Below are 19,213 nucleotides of genomic sequence, written 5' to 3'. Positions count from 1 at the left end.
GGGGCAGGGGCGGGGTCAGAGGGGGCGGGGCAGAGGGGGCGGGGGCAGAGGCGGGGTCAGAGGGGCGGGGCAGAGGGGCGGGGTCAGAGGGGGCGGGGCAGAGGGGCGGGGTCAGAGGGGGCGGGGCAGAGGGGCGGGGTCAGAGAGTCAGGCTTTTAAAGAACAACATAAATAACCTCACTGACTGTGTTCTTGATATATTGTTAACGTGTTGTTGGCGTGGTGTTGGCATGTTATTGGCGTGTTGATGTGTTGTTTATGTGTTGTTTATGTGGTGTCGATGCGTTGTTGGCGTGTTGATGTGTTGTTTATGTGTTTATGTGTTGTTGGCGTGGTGTTGGCATGTTATTGGCGTGTTGATGTGTTGTTGATGTGTTGTTTATGTGTTGTTTATGTGTTGTTGGCGTGGTGTTGGCATGTTGTTTGCGTGTGGTTGATGTGGTGTGGTGTGGTGTTTATGTGGTGTCGATGCGTTGTTGGCGTGTTGTTGGTGTGGTGTTGCCGTGGTGACACTGTGTTGTTGCCGTGGTGACACCATGGTGTCGCCGTGGTGACCCCCTGTAGTTGCCGTGGTGTCGGCGTCTCACCATCAGAGCTTTGTCCATGAAGAACTCCTTCCCCGGCGTGCCGTCGTTGTACTTGGTGTCGATGGCGAAGCAGAGGAAGAGGACGTCCACCACGATCTCGAAGATGGACAGGAAGCAGTGCGCCACCAGGAAGGAGAAGAGACACACGATGATGAGCGGCAGCAGCCACTCGGCGTAGTCCCGCTGGTAGTTCAGCAGCAGGACGCCGGCGAACGCCGTCGACGTCACGATCAGGATCTGAAGAAACATTCACAATAAGACAAGGCTTTCATTATTTATTCGTCGTTTGTATCTTTTTTCTTAATAAATGTCAAAAAAGCAGAAAATGTTAAAAACAGTGAGTAAGTCATCAATAATAGATATTACAAAGCTTTTATTGTGAAACTGCAGCAGGAAGTGAGCTCACCTTCCCCAGGAATAGCACAAAGTCTCCCACGGCGTTGATTGTGGCGACGCGCAGCGCGTTCTCCACCAGGATCACGAAGGCGTCGCGTGCAGACGTGCAGAAGCTCGTGCTGTTGATGGCCGTCGCTGCGTACGCATTCTGGGAAACCAAACGGCAGTGAGATGGCGCGGTTACACCACAGAAGAAGAAGAAGAAGAAGAAGAAGAAGAAGAAGCTGCAGTTCTTACCTGGTTGAGATAGTTGAGGCACTTCTCCAAACACCACAGACAGCAGATACACGTCTTCAACAGGCAGCGAGCGCACGCGTTCTCCTGAGACACAGTGACATTAGAGCTGCACAATTAATCCAATTTTAATCGTGATCACGATTTTGGCCGCCATGATTAAATTAACCTGATCGTTGGCGATATTTCCATTTTAAAATGTGGCTCTCCTGCATATCTAATCAAGCACTTACCAGTAGACCAGTACACCAGTAGTCCACCAACCAGCTAGCTCTGTAGCAGTACAGTGTGTATGTGCTATCAGGCTAACAGTTAGCTCTGTAGCAGTACAGTGTGTATGTGCTAACAGGCCAACAGTTAGCTCTGTAGCAGTACAGTGTGTATGTGCTATCAGGCTAACAGTTAGCTCTGTAGCAGTACAGTGTGTATGTGCTAACAGGCTAACAGTTAGCTCTGTAGCAGTACAGTGTGTATGTGCTAACAGGCTAACAGTTAGCTCTGTAGCAGTACAGTGTGTATGTGCTATCAGGCTAACAGTTAGCTCTGTAGCAGTACAGTGTGTATGTGCTAACAGGCCAACAGTTAGCTCTGTAGCAGTACAGTGTGTATGTGCTAACAGGCCAACAGTTAGCTCTGTAGCAGTACAGTGTGTATGTGCTAACAGGCTAACAGTTAGCTCTGTAGCAGTACAGTGTGTATGTGCTATCAGGCTAACAGTTAGCTCTGTAGCAGTACAGTGTGTATGTGCTAACAGGCTAACAGTTAGCTCTGTAGCAGTACAGTGTGTATGTGCTAACAGGCTAACAGTTAGCTCTGTAGCAGTACAGTGTGTATGTGCTAACAGGCTAACAGTTAGCTCTGTAGCAGTACAGTGTGTATGTGCTATCAGGCTAACAGTTAGCTCTGTAGCAGTACAGTGTGTATGTGCTAACAGGCCAACAGTTAGCTCTGTAGCAGTACAGTGTGTATGTGCTAACAGGCCAACAGTTAGCTCTGTAGCAGTACAGTGTGTATGTGCTAACAGGCTAACAGTTAGCTCTGTAGCAGTACAGTGTGTATGTGCTAACAGGCTAACAGTTAGCTCTGTAGCAGTACAGTGTGTATGTGCTATCAGGCTAACAGTTAGCTCTGTAGCAGTACAGTGTGTATGTGCTAACAGGCTAACAGTTAGCTCTGTAGCAGTACAGTGTGTATGTGCTAACAGGCTAACAGTTAGCTCTGTAGCAGTACAGTGTGTATGTGCTAACAGGCTAACAGTTAGCTCTGTAGCAGTACAGTGTGTATGTGCTAACAGGCTAACAGTTAGCTCTGTAGCAGTACAGTGTGTATGTGCTAACAGGCTAACAGCTAGCTCTGTAGCAGTACAGTGTGTATGTGCTAACAGGCTAACAGTTAGCTCTGTAGCAGTACAGTGTGTATGTGCTAACAGGCTAACAGTTAGCTCTGTAGCAGTACAGTGTGTATGTGCTAACAGGCTAACAGTTAGCTCTGTAGCAGTACAGTGTGTATGTGCTAACAGGCTAACAGTTAGCTCTGTAGCAGTACAGTGTGTATGTGCTAACAGGCTAACAGTTAGCTCTGTAGCAGTACAGTGTGTATGTGCTAACAGGCTAACAGTTAGCTCTGTAGCAGTACAGTGTGTATGTGCTAACAGGCTAACAGTTAGCTCTGTAGCAGTACAGTGTGTATGTGCTAACAGGCTAACAGTTAGCTCTGTAGCAGTACAGTGTGTATGTGCTAACAGGCTAACAGTTAGCTCTGTAGCAGTACAGTGTGTATGTGCTAACAGGCTAACAGTTAGCTCTGTAGCAGTACAGTGTGTATGTGCTAACAGGCTAACAGTTAGCTCTGTAGCAGTACAGTGTGTATGTGCTAACAGGCTAACAGTTAGCTCTGTAGCAGTACAGTGTGTATGTGCTAACAGGCTAACAGTTAGCTCTGTAGCAGTACAGTGTGTATGTGCTAACAGGCTAACAGTTAGCTCTGTAGCAGTACAGTGTGTATGTGCTAACAGGCTAACAGTTAGCTCTGTAGCAGTACAGTGTGTATGTGCTGCTGCTGCAGGAGGTGTTCACTCAGCGATCTCTGTTTGTTTACAATAAGCACCAGACACTAAAAACTGTTCCTGTTGTTTGTTTTAAAGTAGTGCAATAAAAATACAGATGTTTTCCCTAACATGATGAATAATCGTGATAAAAAAATCGTGTTTACAATACTGATCAAAATAATCGTGATCATCATTTTGGCCATAATCGTGCAGCCCTTAGTGACATCATCACCACGTCATCGTGATCAGATCAATAATCAGATCAATAATTAGATGCCAGTGAAGGACTGATCAGAAAGCTCACCTTGCCCTTCAGCTGGTTGTGCAGGTACATGAGGAGGAGGCGGGGGATCTTCACCAGCGTGATGATGAAGGCGCCCTTGGCGACGGTTCCCAGGTGATACCTGAGCAGCCGCAGCACCGACGACAGGATGGGCGTCACCGGGAGACGCTTCTTATCCCTGAAACACACGAGACCAGGCTGAGAACAGATCTGTCTGCTCTGTGTGGGCATGGCCGTGGCTTTGTTCACAGGCAGGACCAGGTGAACCTGATCCAGCAATCAACCCTCGCAGAGGGTCAGAAAAACACCAAAAAAAGTTACAAAATTAGACACTAAATGACCAAAAACACACATGAAAAAGCTGTAAAATGACCAAAAACACACAAAAAGCTGTAAAATGACCAAAAAGTACACAAAATTACAAAAAAAGACAGAAATTCACCATAAACTGGCACCAAATTACCAAAAAGATATAAAATGACCAATAAAACACACCAAATGACCAAAACGACCAAAAAAAAAAGCTGTCAACATGCTTCTCAACTCGGGTCAAACCAACCAGGACTTTCACCAGGAGGACGTAATATTACCAAGAAAGTCAGAAAATGACCCAAAAGTTACAAAATTAGACACCAAATGACCAAAACCACAAAAAAGCTGTAAAATTAGCAAAAATTAAAAAAAAAAGACAGAAATTGGCCAAAAACTGGCACCAAATGACCAAAAAAAGCCAGAAAAGGCCAGACTGCACAGTCAAACCCTTCAGATGATCCAGAACACGGTCCTGGTCTACAACCAGCCAACAGGTCCATGTCCCAGCGCTGCTCCTCAGCTCCACTTCTACCTGCTGCAGCATCAGATCCAGATCTCTAATGCTGGTCTCCAGAGCTGTCTCTGGTCCTGACCTCCTACCTGAACCTGATCCAGATCTCTAATGCTGGTCTACAGAGCTGTCTCTGGTCCTGACCTCCTACCTGAACCTGATCCAGATCTCTAATGCTGGTCTCCAGAGCTGTCTCTGGTCCTGACCTCCTACCTGAACCTGATCCAGATCTAATGCTGGTCTCCAGAGCCGTCTCTGGTCCTGACCTCCTACCTGAACCTGATCCAGATCTAATGCTGGTCTCCAGAGCTGTCTCTGGTCCTGACCTCCTACCTGAACCTGATCCAGATCTAATGCTGGTCTCCAGAGCTGTCTCTGGTCCTGACCTCCTACCTGAACCTGATCCAGATCTCTAATGCTGGTCTCCAGAGCTGTCTCTGGTCCTGACCTCCTACCTGAACCTGATCCAGATCTCTAATGCTGGTCTCCAGAGCTGTCTCTGGTCCTGACCTCCTACCTGAACCTGATCCAGATCTCTAATGCTGGTCTCCAGAGCTGTCTCTGGTCCTGACCTCCTACCTGAACCTGATCCAGACATACACTCAGCAAAATCAATGAGCCTCATGAATTATTCTCACTAAGCTCGTACAGTAAGACAGGCAGAGTTTTAGGACTCACAAGAGAAAGAGAACGAACGGTCAAAGGACAAATTTACCCTTTTAGTCACTAGATAAACTCCAGAGACTCAGGATCAATTAACAAGAAAAACTCACTAATCTAAGAGAAAAAAATACAAATTTATGATGAAAAAAATCCTCAAATTTTGGAGGAAAAAAACAAATTTACAAGAAAACCCCCCCACAAATTTGCGATAAAAAAAAATAAATCAAATTTACATGAAAAAACTCACAAATTTGCGATAAAAAATTTCACTAACACCTCTTAGACCACTAGACCTTCAGTGGTTCACTTTTTCTGTAAGTTGCTTTGGATACCTGGTGAACCGGGACTCACCTGGTGAATCGGGACTCACCCGGTGAACCGGGACTCACCCGGTGAATCGGGACTCACCCGGTGAACCGGGACTCACCTGGTGAAGTAGTAGGTGACCACGGCTCCGGCCACGGTCATCTGCTGGCAGGCCAGGATGAACTCTGTGATCCAGACCAGGCCGACGGCGTGGTACCAGGTCAGGTACTGCAGAGGACCCGTCAGCCGGAACTCAGTCAGCCCCGTCTCCTCGTTCTGGACCGGGTTCCCTGCAAAACCACCAAGAACCACCGAGACCACGTCAGACCACCTCGGCTCCAGGTGTGTGTGAGCACCACCAATTCATAATATTTTAATATTTATTCAGTGTTATTTATTAATTGTTTATATTTATTTATTGTTATTAAATCCTGTGTGTGGGTGTCTTCATGTCTGTATTTATTTATTTATGGTTAATTATCAGTGACATGTTATATTTGAACCTGTGGGCCCACCCCCACAGAGTTAGGAATAGGGGTCGGTGCAGTGTGAGTCGGGCAGCAGGTGAAGGAGGGCACCTGGGCGTGCTGACCCCTGACCCCTGACCCCGGCTCCAGCGGCTCTGGGGACGTGGAACGTCACTTCGCTGGCGGGGAAGGAGGCGGAGCGTTAGCAGCTAGAAATAGTTGGTCACCTCCACACACAGCCTGGCTCTGAACCAAACTCCTGGAGAGGCTGGACTCTCTCCTGTTGTTACCCAGGGTGAGACTCTCTCCTGTTGTTGCCCAGGGTGAGACTCTCTCCTGTTGTTGCCCAGGGTGAGAGGCTGGACTCTCTCCTGTTGTTGCCCAGGGTGAGACTCTCTCCTGTTGTTACCCAGGGTGAGACTCTCTCCTGTTGTTGCCCAGGGTGAGACTCTCTCCTGTTGTTACCCAGGGTGAGACTCTCTCCTGTTGTTGCCCAGGGTGAGACTCTCTTCTGTTGTTGCCCAGGGTGAGACTCTCTCCTGTTGTTACCCAGGGTGAGACTCTCTCCTGTTGTTGCCCAGGGTGAGACTCTCTTCTGTTGTTGCCCAGGGTGAGACTCTCTCCTGTTGTTACCCAGGGTGAGAGGCTGGACTCTCTTCTGTTGTTGCCCAGGGTGAGACTCTCTCCTGTTGTTGCCCAGGGTGAGAGGCTGGACTCTCTTCTGTTGTTGCCCAGGGTGAGACTCTCTCCTGTTGTTGCCCAGGGTGAGACTCTCTCCTGTTGTTGCCCAGGGTGAGACTCTCTCCTGTTGTTGCCCAGGGTGAGAGGCTGGAGTCTCTCCTGTTGTTGCCCAGGGTGAGACTCTCTCCTGTTGTTGCCCAGGGTGAGAGGCTGGACTCTCTCCTGTTGTTGCCCAGGGTGAGACTCTCTCCTGTTGTTGCCCAGGGTGAGACTCTCTCCTGTTGTTACCCAGGGTGAGAGGCTGGACTCTCTCCTGTTGTTACCCAGGGTGAGACTCTCTCCTGTTGTTGCCCAGGGTGAGAGGCTGGACTCTCTCCTGTTGTTGCCCAGGGTGAGACTCTCTCCTGTTGTTGCCCAGGGTGAGAGGCTGGAGTCTCTCCTGTTGTTGCCCAGGGTGAGACTCTCTCCTGTTGTTGCCCAGGGTGAGAGGCTGGACTCTCTCCTGTTGTTGCCCAGGGTGAGACTCTCTCCTGTTGTTGCCCAGGGTGAGACTCTCTCCTGTTGTTACCCAGGGTGAGACTCTCTCCTGTTGTTACCCAGGGTGAGACTCTCTCCTGTTGTTGCCCAGGGTGAGAGGCTGGACTCTCTCCTGTTGTTGCCCAGGGTGAGAGGCTGGACTCTCTCCTGTTGTTGCCCAGGGTGAGAGGCTGGACTCTCTCCTGTTGTTGCCCAGGTGAGACTCTCTCCTGTTGTTACCCAGGGTGAGAGGCTGGACTCTCTCCTGTTGTTGCCCAGGGTGAGAGGCTGGACTCTCTCCTGTTGTTGCCCAGGTGAGACTCTCTCCTGTTGTTACCCAGGGTGAGAGGCTGGACTCTCTCCTGTTGTTACCCAGGGTGAGAGGCTGGACTCTCTCCTGTTGTTACCCAGGGTGAGAGGCTGGACTCTCTCCTGTTGTTGCCCAGGGTGAGAGGCTGGACTCTCTCCTGTTGTTGCCCAGGGTGAGACTCTCTCCTGTTGTTGCCCAGGGTGAGAGGCTGGACTCTCTCCTGTTGTTGCCCAGGGTGAGACTCTCTCCTGTTGTTGCCCAGGGTGAGACTCTCTCCTGTTGTTACCCAGGGTGAGAGGCTGGACTCTCTCCTGTTGTTGCCCAGGGTGAGACTCTCTCCTGTTGTTGCCCAGGGTGAGAGGCTGGACTCTCTCCTGTTGTTGCCCAGGGTGAGACTCTCTCCTGTTGTTGCCCAGGGTGAGAGGCTGGACTCTCTCCTGTTGTTGCCCAGGGTGAGAGGCTGGACTCTCTCCTGTTGTTACCCAGGGTGAGAGGCTGGACTCTCTCCTGTTGTTACCCAGGGTGAGACTCTCTCCTGTTGTTGCCCAGGGTGAGAGGCTGGACTCTCTCCTGTTGTTACCCAGGGAGAGAGGATGGACTCTCTCCTGTTGTTGCCCAGGGTGAGACTCTCTCCTGTTGTTGCCCAGGGTGAGAGGCTGGACTCTCTCCTGTTGTTACCCAGGGTGAGAGGCTGGACTCTCTCCTGTTGTTGCCCAGGGTGAGAGGCTGGACTCTCTCCTGTTGTTGCCCAGGGTGAGAGGCTGGACTCTCTCCTGTTGTTGCCCAGGGTGAGAGGCTGGACTCTCTCCTGTTGTTGCCCAGGGTGAGAGGCTGGACTCTCTCCTGTTGTTGCCCAGGGTGAGAGGCTGTGGGCGGCTGAGCTCCGCTGTGTTGGAGTTCTCCCGAGGAACCAGAGGAACCAGAGGAACCAGAGGAGGAGAAGGTTTCTGACTGTTGTCTGTTCTTCTGCACCAACAGCAGGCGGAGTACCCGGCCTTCTTGGAGTCTCTGGGTGGTGTCCTGCAGGGGAACCACCTGGGGACTCTATAGTTCTTCTGGGAGACTTCAACGCTCCCGTGGGTAACGATGACGGTACCTGGAGGAGGTGATTGGGAGGAACGGCCCGATCTGATCCAAAGTGGTGTTCTGTTATTGGACTTCTGTTCTAGTCACGGTTTGTCCATAACAAACACCATGTTAGAACATAGAGTTGTTCATAAGTGTTCCTGGTACCAGAGCACTCTAGGACAAAGATCCATGATCGGTTTCATTATCGTATCATCAGATCTGATCATGTTCTGGGAACATCTAGCGGAGGCCCCTGTCTGCTTCAACTCACACCTTCACCTTCAGTGTCGCGTGGAGGTCTGGGACAGTGCCAGAGGAGTGGCAGACGGTTTGGGTGACAGGTGGTTGCCTGAAGGCAAAGCTCTAGATTTACCGCTCCATCTACGTTCCAACCCTCACCTCTGGTCATGAGCTTTGGGTAGTGACAGAAAGAACGAGATCGCTGATACAAGCGTCTGAAATGAGTTTCCTCCGTAGGGTGGCTGGGCTCAGCCTTAGAGATAGGGTGAGGAGCTCAGACATCCGGAGGGAGCTCGGAGTAGAGCCGCTGCTCCTTCTCCTCTAAAGGAGTCAGCTGAGGTGGTTTGGGCATCTGGTAAGGATCCTCCCGGGCGCCTCCCGTTAGAGGAGTTCCAGGTCCAACTGGTAGGAGGCCCCGGGGAAGACCCAGAACACGGTGGAGGGATTATATCTCTCGGCCCTGCCTAGCCTGCTGCCCCCGCGACCCGGCCCCGGATAAGTGGAGGAGAATGGATGGATGTTATATTTGATATTTGGATATTTTAGTTTAGATCTAGTTTTTTATCAATGTTTAAATATTTTCATGCTTTTTAAATGCTGTAATATTACTGTGAATTCAGTCATTAACACGTTTGTGGTAGCGTGGCGGCGGACTGACCGCTGGTCCCCAGGAACAGCAGGACCAGGACCCAGTAGATCCAGAAGAGCAGCAGGGCGAGGAAGGTGACGAAGGGCTGCAGCGTCAGCAGCGGCAGGTGGATGAAGACTTTTCCCGCCACGTGGAACAGAGCGATGGTCAACGCCACGCGCTTCCTCATGAAGAGCATCAGCAGCAGCAGGATGATCTGACGGGACATGAGATTATATAAACATAATATATATATTTTATATTTAGTGTTTCTGTGACTTTCAAATATAACAATATAACATTTTCTGTATTTTGAAACTGATCTGTAGGTTACAGCTGGACAGAAACAGTCGACTGGCTTTATATCAGGCGTCCCTAATAAAGTGGACACTGTGTCTCTTGAGGACAGACGTGTTGGAGACGTACGGTGAAGACGGTGGCGGCGGCGGCGTAGACGAGCAGCGCCTGGCCGCTGTCCCTGGCCCCGCCCTCCCTGCTGGCCCCGCCCTCCTCCAGATGCTCCTCCTTCCCCCGGCTGCTGGTGGCGTTCCCGTACAGCCGGTGGTCGATGTAGAGCCACCAGAGGACACTCGTCCCCGCTGAGACACACAGAGACACACAGAGACACAGGTCAATCTTCTGTTTGACCTCCACCGCCTCGAGGAGCGCTGTAGACAGGAAGTGACCTCACCGAGGGAGCCGAGGACGACCAGCGCGGTGAGGATCCAGACGAGGACGGCGGAGATGTAGCGGATGATGACCATGAGGACCATGGACAGGACTGAGGACAGACAGAGACAGAGACAGGTCAGACAGCTGGTGATGTCATCAGGTAGACGGTAGGTGGCGTGTAGTGGCGCGTCGTGGCGTGCTCACCCAGCGCCAGAACACAGAGCCCGATGATGATCTCCCTGCTGGCGGCGACCCCGGCGATGAGGCGGTGCAGCACGCTGTTATCGCCCACGAACGTCACCACCGCCTCCGTGAACTTGGCGTAGCACGAGATGTCGGTCGGCGTGCAGCGGTTAAACACCGGCAGGGGCTTGCTGAGGTCACAGGGGTCACAGGTCAAAGGTCACACAGCGGTCAGAGGTTAAAGGTCACACAGGTCAGAGTGAGGTCAGGGCGTACCTGGGTGGAACCGGTAGTTTGGGGCACTTGTTGAACCTGTCGGGGAGCCCGGGGTATTTATGACCCGCCAACTCGTAGGAACAGAGCTCAGAACCTGCAACACACACACACACACACACACACACACACACACACACACACACACACACACGTGTGGTGTCAGGCGGTGACGTGCTGCTGTCATGTTCAACACTGGACGGAGTCAGAGAGAGACATGACGAGGACAAACGGAGACGAGTGGCACCAACACACACACACACTGTACAGTAACAAAGGCAGCATTAATCTGTGTGTGTGTGTGTGTGTGTGTGTGTGTGTGTGTGTGTGTGTGTTTGTGTTTGTGTGTGTGTGTGTGTGTGTGTGTACTGTAGCTGACGGTGTGTCAGACATTGAATCATCATCATGACGTGGCGGCGAGTCCAGACAGACCAGCCTCTGTTCAACAGAGCTGCAGAGACCAGAACCAGACCAGACGGGACCTGCTGCCAAGACCGGACTGGACCAGACCGGACCCTAACCCTGGACCGGACTGGACCAGACCAGACCGGACCGGACCCTAACCCTGGACCGGACTAGACCAAACCGGACCGGAATGGACCAGACCGGACCCTAACCCTGGACCGGACTAGACCAAACCGGACCGGACTAGACCAGACCGGACCCTAACACTGGACCGGACTAGACCAAACCGGACCGGAATGGACCAGACCGGACCCTAACCCTGGACCGGACTAGACCAAACCGGACCGGACTAGACCAGACCGGACCCTAACCCTGGACCGGACTAGACCAGACCGGACTGGACCGGACCAGACCGGGGATCAGGAGAACCGGGACCGTCCCTGGTGTCCTGTTTACCTCTTCAGCTCGCCACGTTTTGTCCCGTCACGACAAACATAAATATATTTTATTAGAGTTACAGAGTGGAACATGAACCGCCTGCTGTAAACTGAAGCGTGTCCTGAAGTGTTGTCCTCAGACTACATGTCCCATCAGCCCCGGTGTCCCTGTCCTGTAGAGGGGGCGGGGCCTGGGACTCACCGTTGAGCATGGCGAACCTCTTCAGGTCCTGGTACGTCTTCAGCTCCTCGGTGGGACACAGAGACACACACAGAGCCATGGACCGGATCTTCCTCTGGACCAGGTCGATGTTACAGGGGTCCAAGAAGAAGACGAACCTGCAGGGGACAGACGGGGAGAGAGACGGGGAGAGACGGGGAGAGAGACGGGGGAGAGACGGGGAGAGAGACGGGGGACAGACGGGGGACAGACGGGGAGAGAGACGGGGGAGAGACGGGGAGAGAGACGGGGGACAGACGGGGGACAGACGGGGAGAGACAGACGGGGAGAGACAGGGAGAGAGACGGGGGACAGACAGGGGACAGATGGGGAGAGACGGGGGAGAGACGGGGGACAGATGGGGGAGAGACGGGGAGAGACAGACGGGGAGAGACGGGGGAGAGACGGGGGACAGATGGGGGAGAGACGTGGAGAGACGGGGGAGAGACGGGGAGAGACAGACGGGGAGAGACAGGGAGAGAGACGGGGGACAGACAGGGGACAGATGGGGAGAGACGGGGGAGAGACGGGGGACAGATGGGGGAGAGACGGGGAGAGACAGACGGGGAGAGACGGGGGAGAGACAGACGGGGAGAGACGGGGGACAGACGGGGGACAGACGGGGAGAGACGGGGGACAGATGGGGGACAGACGGGGAGAGACGGGGGAGAGACGGGGGACAGACGGGGGGACAGACGGGGGAGAGACGGGGAGAGAGACGGGGGACAGACGGGGACAGACAGGGAGAGACGGGGAGAGACGGGGAGAGACGGGGAGAGACGGGGGACAGACGGGGGAGAGACGGGGAGAGACGGGGGAGAGACGGGGAGAGACGGGGAGAGACGGGGGACAGACGGGGAGAGACGGGGAGAGACGGGGAGAGACGGGGAGAGACGGGGACAGACGGGGGAGAGACGGGGGAGAGACGGGGAGAGACGGGGACAGACGGGGAGAGACGGGGAGAGACGGGGGAGAGACGGGGAGAGACGGGGACAGACGGGGGACAGACGGGGACAGACGGGGACAGACGGGGACAGACGGGGAGAGACGGGGGAGAGACGGGGGACAGACGGGGAGAGACGGGGAGGGACGGGGGACAGACGGGGAGAGACGGGGGAGAGACGGGGGACAGACGGGGAGAGACGGGGGACAGACGGGGAGAGACGGGGAGGGACGGGGGACAGACGGGGAGAGACGGGGGAGAGACGGGGGACAGACGGGGAGAGACGGGGAGAGACGGGGGAGAGACGGGGGAGAGACGGGGAGAGACGGGGAGAGACGGGGAGAGACGGGGAGAGACGGGGACAGACGGGGGAGAGACGGGGGGGACAGACGGGGGAGAGACCACGTGGATGCTGATAAGATCCAACAATGACTGAAGTTTTGTGATAATGTAATAATAACAATAATAATAATAATAATAACAATAATAATAATAGTAATAACTTCAGTGATCTGGATGTTTGTCTTTCAGACAATTATTAAAATTCAGTTTAATAACAAACTGAAAATATTTACTCAGCTAAATACTGCAGTAATACTCAGCTAAATACTACAGTAATACTCAGCTAAGTACTGCAGTAATGCTCTGCTAAATACTGCAGTAATACTGAGCTAAATGCTGCAGTAATACTCAGCTAAATACTGAGTAATACTCAGCTAAATACTGCAGTAATACTGAGCTAAATACTGTAGTAATACTGAGCTAAATACTGAGTAATACTCAGATAAATACTGAGTAATACTGGGCTAAATACTGAGTAATACTGGGCTAAATACTGCAGTAATACTCAGCTAAATACTGCAGTAATGCTCTGCTAAATACTGAGGAATACTGAGCTAAATACTGCAGTAATACTGAGCTAAATACTGAGTAATACTCAGATAAATACTGAGTAATACTGGGCTAAATACTGCAGTAATACTCAGCTAAATACTGCAGTAATAGCTAAATACTGAGCTAAACACTGCAGTAATTCTCAGCTAAATACTGCAGTAATACTGAACTAAATACTCTGGTAATACTGAGCTAAATACTGCAGTAATGCTCTGCTAAATACTGAGGAATACTGAGCTAAATACTGCAGTAATACTGAGCTAAACACTGCAGTAATTCTCAGCTAAATACTGCTGTAATACTCAGCTAAATACTCAGTAATACTGAGCTAAATACTGCAGTAATACTGAACTAAATACTCTGGTAATACTGAGCTAAATACTGCAGTAATGCTCTGCTAAATACTGAATAATACTCAGATAAATACTGAGTAATACTGGGCTAAATACTGCAGTAATACTCAGCTAAATACTGCAGTAATACTCAGATAAGTACTGCAGTAATGCTCAGCTAATCACAGCAGTAATACTCAGCTAAATACTGCAGTAATACTCAGCTAAATACTGAGCTAAATACTGTAGTAATACTGAGCTAAATGCCGCTGTAATACTCAGCTAAATACTCAGTAATACTGAGCTAAATACTGCAGTAATACCGAACTAAATACTCTGGTAATACTGAGCTAAACACTGCAGTAATTCTCAGCTAAATACTGCAGCAATACTGAGCTAAATACTCTGGTAATACTGAGCTAAATACTGCAGCAATACTGAGCTAAATACTCTGGTAATACTGAGCTAAATACTGCAGCAATACTGAGCTAAATACTCTGGTAATACTGGGCTAAATACTGCAGTAATACTCAGCTAAATACTCAGTAATACTGAGCTAAATGCTGCAGTAATACTGAACTAAATACTCTGGTAATACTGAGCTAAATACTGCAGTAATGCTCTGCTAAATACTGAATAATACTCAGATAAATACTGAGTAATACTGGGCTAAATACTGCAGTAATACTCAGCTAAATACTGCAGTAATACCCAGATAAGTACTGCAGTAATGCTCAGCTAATCACAGCAGTAATACTCAGCTAAATACTGCAGTAATACTCAGCTAAATACTGAGCTAAATACTGTAGTAATACTGAGCTAAATACTGCAGTAATACCGAACTAAATACTCTGGTAATACTGAGCTAAACACTGCAGTAATTCTCAGCTAAATACTGCAGCAATACTGAGCTAAATACTGCAGTAATATTGAGCTAAATACTCTGGTAATACTGAGCTAAATACTGCAGCAATACTGAGCTAAATACTCTGGTAACACTGAGCTAAATACTGCAGTAATACTCAGCTAAATACTGAGTAAAACTCAGCTAAATACTGAGTAATACTGAGCTAAATACTGCAGTAATACTGAGCTAAATACTGCAGTAATACTGAGCTAAGTACTGCAGTAATGCTCAGCTAAATACTGCAGTAATACTGAGTTTAATACTGCAGTAATACTCAGCTAAATACTGCAGTTCTACTCAGCTAAATACTGAGTAATACTGAGCTAAATTCTGCAGTAATGCTCTGCTAAATATTGAGGAATACTGAGCTAAATACTGAGTAATACTGAGCTAAATACTGCAGTAATACTGAGCTAAATTCTGTAGTAATACTGAGCTAAATACTGAGTAATACTCAGATAAATACTGAGTAATACTGATCTAAATACTGCAGTAATACTGATCTAAATACTGCAGTAATACTCAGCTAAATACTGCAGTTATACTTAACTAAATACTGCAGTAATGCTCAGTAGCATAGAAACCCTGGTGTGTTGCAGTAATAGTACACAGCAACAGTATTAGTACACATTAGCAGTACTAGTAGTGCAGTATTACTTCCTGTCGCGGTGGTCCAGGCCGCTGAGCCGGACCCCCTCCAGCTGCTCGTTGCGTTGACCACACGTGTTGCCGTAGCTGTCGTAGCCGAGGACGAGGCGCGCCGCGCCGCCGGTGACGATGGTGAAGCCGCAGATCCCGCCCTGAAACACAGGCCACGCCCATTAACACACAGGCCCCGCCCATTAACACAAGGCCACGCCCATCGACACACAGGCCCCGCCCATTAACACAAGGCCACGCCCATCGACACACAGGCCCCGCCCATCAACACACAGGCCCCGTCCATCGACACACAGGCCACGCCCATTAACACACAGGCCCCGCCCATTAACACAAGGCCACGCCCATTAACATGCGGACCACGCCCATTAACACACAGGCCCCGCCCATTGATACACAGACCACGCCCATTAACACACAGGCCCCGTCCATCGACACACAGGCCACGCCCATTAACACAAGGCCACGCCCATTAACACACAGGCCACGCCCATTAACACAAGGCCACGCCCATTAACATGCGGGCCACGCCCTTTAACACACAGGCCCCGCTCATCAACACATAAGCCCCGCCCTGAAACACACAGGCCCCACCCATAATACACAGACCACGCCCATAATGCACAGGCCACGCCCATTAACACACAGGCCACGCCCATCAACACACAGGCCCCGCCCATCAACACATAGGCCCCGCCCTGAAACACAGAAGAAGTCTGGAGGTTCATCTAACAGTTCTGATCGTTATTGAGGCATTGATTATCAACTGATGATGTCACATCCACTGTGATGTCATCCAGGTGAGTCAGTAAGAAGTGACATCACCAGCGAGCTGCTGTGATTGGCTGTCAGCATGTTAAACCTTCCTGAAGCTGAGAAGTCCCAGGGACCCTGAACACAACATCAATATACAGTCATGGAAACAATGATTTTTTTCTTCAGGTTCTTGTTCATTTTACTGTCTGGTTCAACTAAAGGTTCATTTGTTTGGATAAATATAATGATAACAACAAAAATATCCGATAAGAGTTTAATGTAAGAGCTGATATCTAGACATTTAACATGGTTTTATTGATCATGATTTTGGTTAATATCAAGAATGTTTCCATGACTGTAGATGTAAAAATGACCAAAAATAGAAGCAAAAATGACAAAAATAGACACAAAATGACCAAAAAAAGATGTAAAAATAACCAAATCTGCAGTTTACTGACAGAGAATTAATATTAAGATGACTATTGATTATTGATTCAGCTGACTGACGTTAAACACAGACTGTCATAATAATAATAATAATAATAATAATAATAATAATAATAATAATAATAAACATGTGTGTTACCATGCCGACGCAGAAGACGGTGAAGAGCAGGAACCAGGGCAGGTCGGTGCAGCTCCGGTCCTCCAGCGGTCTCCATTCTCTCTTTGTCCTCTGGAACACACACACACACACACACACACACACACACCGTCACACACCGGCCCGGTCCAGGTCCAGACCCCCCCTCCTCCCCCAGGTCCCCATCAGTCCCCCTCACACACAGACCGGGTCCCGGAGCAGGCCCCGGTCGGCCGGTCGGTCGGTCTGTCGGTGCACCGGGAGCAGTAAGTGGATTAGGGCTGCTGGCTCTAATCCGGCTCGGCCCTCGGTGCACCGCCCGCCGCCTCTCCGGGACCAGGACGCACCGGGGCTCCGCTGAAGGGCACGGGGCTGCAGGGGGGGCCGGGCGGGACCGGTCCGGACCGGGCAGGACCGATCCGGACCGGGCGGGACCGATCCGGACCGGGCGGGACCAGGCTTACCTCCGTGCTACCGCAGCATCCCATTGCAGGAGGGTGGACGTCCCGGCGCGGCACGGAGCTTCACGGAGCTTCACGGAGCGGCCCGGTCGGTCCGGGTCCCGGGTCCCGGGGTCTCGGGGGAAGGGGGGGGGGGGGACGCGGACTGGCCGGTCTGGATCCCGGAGGCCGAGCCCGGAGCGGAGAGGTGCGGCGGTCAGACGGAGCTCCGGCCCGCTGAGCTGCTACTGTCGGTCTCCGTTACCGAGCCGAGCCGAGCCGAGCCGAGCGGGATTAACGGATCAGGATCAGTTCCTGGTGGGCCATGGTCAGGTGCAGCGGCCATTCATCTCATTGCGCATGCGCCCTCCGGGGCCGAACCGGAGAACTGAACAACAAGCCGGGACCGGAGCAGTCAGGGTGCAGTACCGGCCGCCGCCGCTGAGTGACACCGGCCGGCGGAGGGGGGGCGCTGTTTCCCCCAAACAGGATTTATTTATGTTTGTAGTTTTACTCATGTTTTCTTTTTATTTGTAGTTTTATTCATGTTTTCTATTTTTATTTGTAGTTTTATTCATGTGTTTTATTTTTATTTGTAGTTTTTAATTCATGTTTTTGTTTTTATTTGTAGTTTCATTAATGTTTTCTCTTTATTTGTAGTTTTTATTCATGTTTTCTATTTTTATTTGTAGTTCTTATTAATGTTTTACATTTTTATTTGTAGTTTTATTTTTTTTATTTTTTTTATTTGTAGTTGTGTTAATGCTTTCTCTTTATTTGTAGTTGTATTAATGCTTTCTCTTTATTTGTAGTTTTATTAATGTTTTCTACTTTTATTTGTAGTTTTATTTTTTATTTTTTTGTTTGTAGTTTTATTAATTTCTCTTTATTTGTAGTTTTATTATAGTTTTCTTTTTATTTATAGTTTTACCAATATTTTATTTTTAACAACAAACCGGGACCGGAGCGGCTCAGGGTGCAGTACCGGCCGCCGCCGCTGACTGACACCGGCCGGCGGAGGGGTGGCGCTGTTTCCCCCGAACAGGATTTATCTCATGTTTGTAGTTTTATTCATGTTTTCTTTTTATTTGTAGTTTTATTTATGATTTATTGTGTATATTTATGTTATTTTATTTCTGGTGTATGGACTTTTTATTTTACATTAAATTATTGTATTTAATATAAATATTCACATGTCTTAGTTTAGATGATTTTATCAGTTATTAATAATTTTATGTGATATTTCTGTTTTACTTTAACAATACTTGTGTACTTCTGTAGTTTTACTGTCAATATTAAAGGATCAGATGAATTGTTAACATAAATGTCTCATTATTCTACAGAACGACTCTTATTATTATTATTATTATTATTGTTATTATTATTATTATTATTCTTTAGTTATATTTAATGTTTCTGTAAAGTTTCTGCAGATTAAAGTACAGCGTATTTTATACTATAATATTTAATATTTCCAGCATCGTCCGGACCAGCAGGACCAGAACCATTAGAACCATTAGAACCATTAGAACCATTAGAACCAGGAGAACCAGGAGAACCAGGAGGGCTAAGAGGACCAGGAGGACAGGAGGACCAGGAGGACAGGAGGACTAGGTGGACCAGGGGGACACGGAGGACTAGGGGGACTAGGAGGACTAGGTGGACCAGAGGGACAAGGAGGACCAGGAGGAATAGGGGGACTAGGGGGACTGGGAGGACTAGGGGGACTAGGGGGACTAGGGGGACTAGGGGGACTGGGCCTCATTAGGTCTCAGTATTTACCTTGATCCTGAGGTGAACCTGCTGCTGAGAGCTCGACGACAGGCGCTTTGGGTCCATGATCCTGACGGGGTCCTGGAGGGTCCTGGAGAGTATCACAGAGTCCAGGAGAGTCCTGGAGAGTATCACAGAGTCCAGGAGAGTCCTGGAGAGTATCACAGAATCCGGGAGAGTCCAGGAGAGTCCTGGAGAGTATCACAGAGTCCTGGAGAGTATCACAGAGTCCGGGAGAGTCCAGGAGAGTCCTAGATAGGATCACAGAGTCCTGGAGAGTTCTGGAGAGTCCCGCAGAGTCCTGGAGAGTCCCACAGAGTCCTGGAGAGTCCCACAGAGTCCTGGAGAGTCCCGCAGAGTCCTGGAGAGTCCCACAGAGTCCTGGAGAGTCCCAGAGAGTCTTACAGAGTCCTACAGAGTCCCTTTGAGTCCTGGAGAGTCCTGGTGTTGGTGAGAGACTGAGGACAGTCCGGTCTGTGGGTCTGA

The 19,213-nt window shown here is 49.9% G+C and overlaps 1 protein-coding gene across 2 annotated transcripts in view; it reads right to left on the bottom strand.

Annotated features, from left to right (window-relative positions):
• slc44a1b (solute carrier family 44 member 1b) overlaps positions 1-19,213 on the bottom strand; it is a 25,321-nt gene extending 6,108 nt beyond the window's left edge. Inside the window, exons 1-14 of one of the 2 annotated variants that reach the window (XM_059345885.1) lie at positions 18,737-19,213; positions 16,518-16,607; positions 15,173-15,315; positions 11,422-11,558; positions 10,381-10,474; positions 10,126-10,295; positions 9,941-10,030; positions 9,676-9,848; positions 9,280-9,466; positions 5,461-5,629; positions 3,569-3,725; positions 1,221-1,304; positions 994-1,131; positions 588-824 (exon numbers count right to left, since the gene is read on the bottom strand). In XM_059345885.1, coding sequence (XP_059201868.1) covers positions 588-824; positions 994-1,131; positions 1,221-1,304; positions 3,569-3,725; positions 5,461-5,629; positions 9,280-9,466; positions 9,676-9,848; positions 9,941-10,030; positions 10,126-10,295; positions 10,381-10,474; positions 11,422-11,558; positions 15,173-15,315; positions 16,518-16,607; positions 18,737-18,793 — 1,926 coding nt within the window. In that variant the 5' untranslated portion in view covers positions 18,794-19,213. Of the gene's footprint in view, positions 1-587; positions 825-993; positions 1,132-1,220; positions 1,305-3,568; positions 3,726-5,460; positions 5,630-9,279; positions 9,467-9,675; positions 9,849-9,940; positions 10,031-10,125; positions 10,296-10,380; positions 10,475-11,421; positions 11,559-15,172; positions 15,316-16,517; positions 16,608-16,978; positions 17,905-18,736 lie in introns of those variants that run through there. The other variant, XM_059345884.1, reaches the window with a different exon arrangement.

This window comes from Centropristis striata, chromosome 12, assembly GCF_030273125.1.
Source record: "Centropristis striata isolate RG_2023a ecotype Rhode Island chromosome 12, C.striata_1.0, whole genome shotgun sequence".
In the NCBI taxonomy this organism is placed as follows: domain Eukaryota; kingdom Metazoa; phylum Chordata; class Actinopteri; order Perciformes; family Serranidae; genus Centropristis; species Centropristis striata.
The sequence above is the reverse complement of the archived record's forward strand: the minus strand, read 5'-3'. Positions and strand labels throughout refer to the sequence as shown.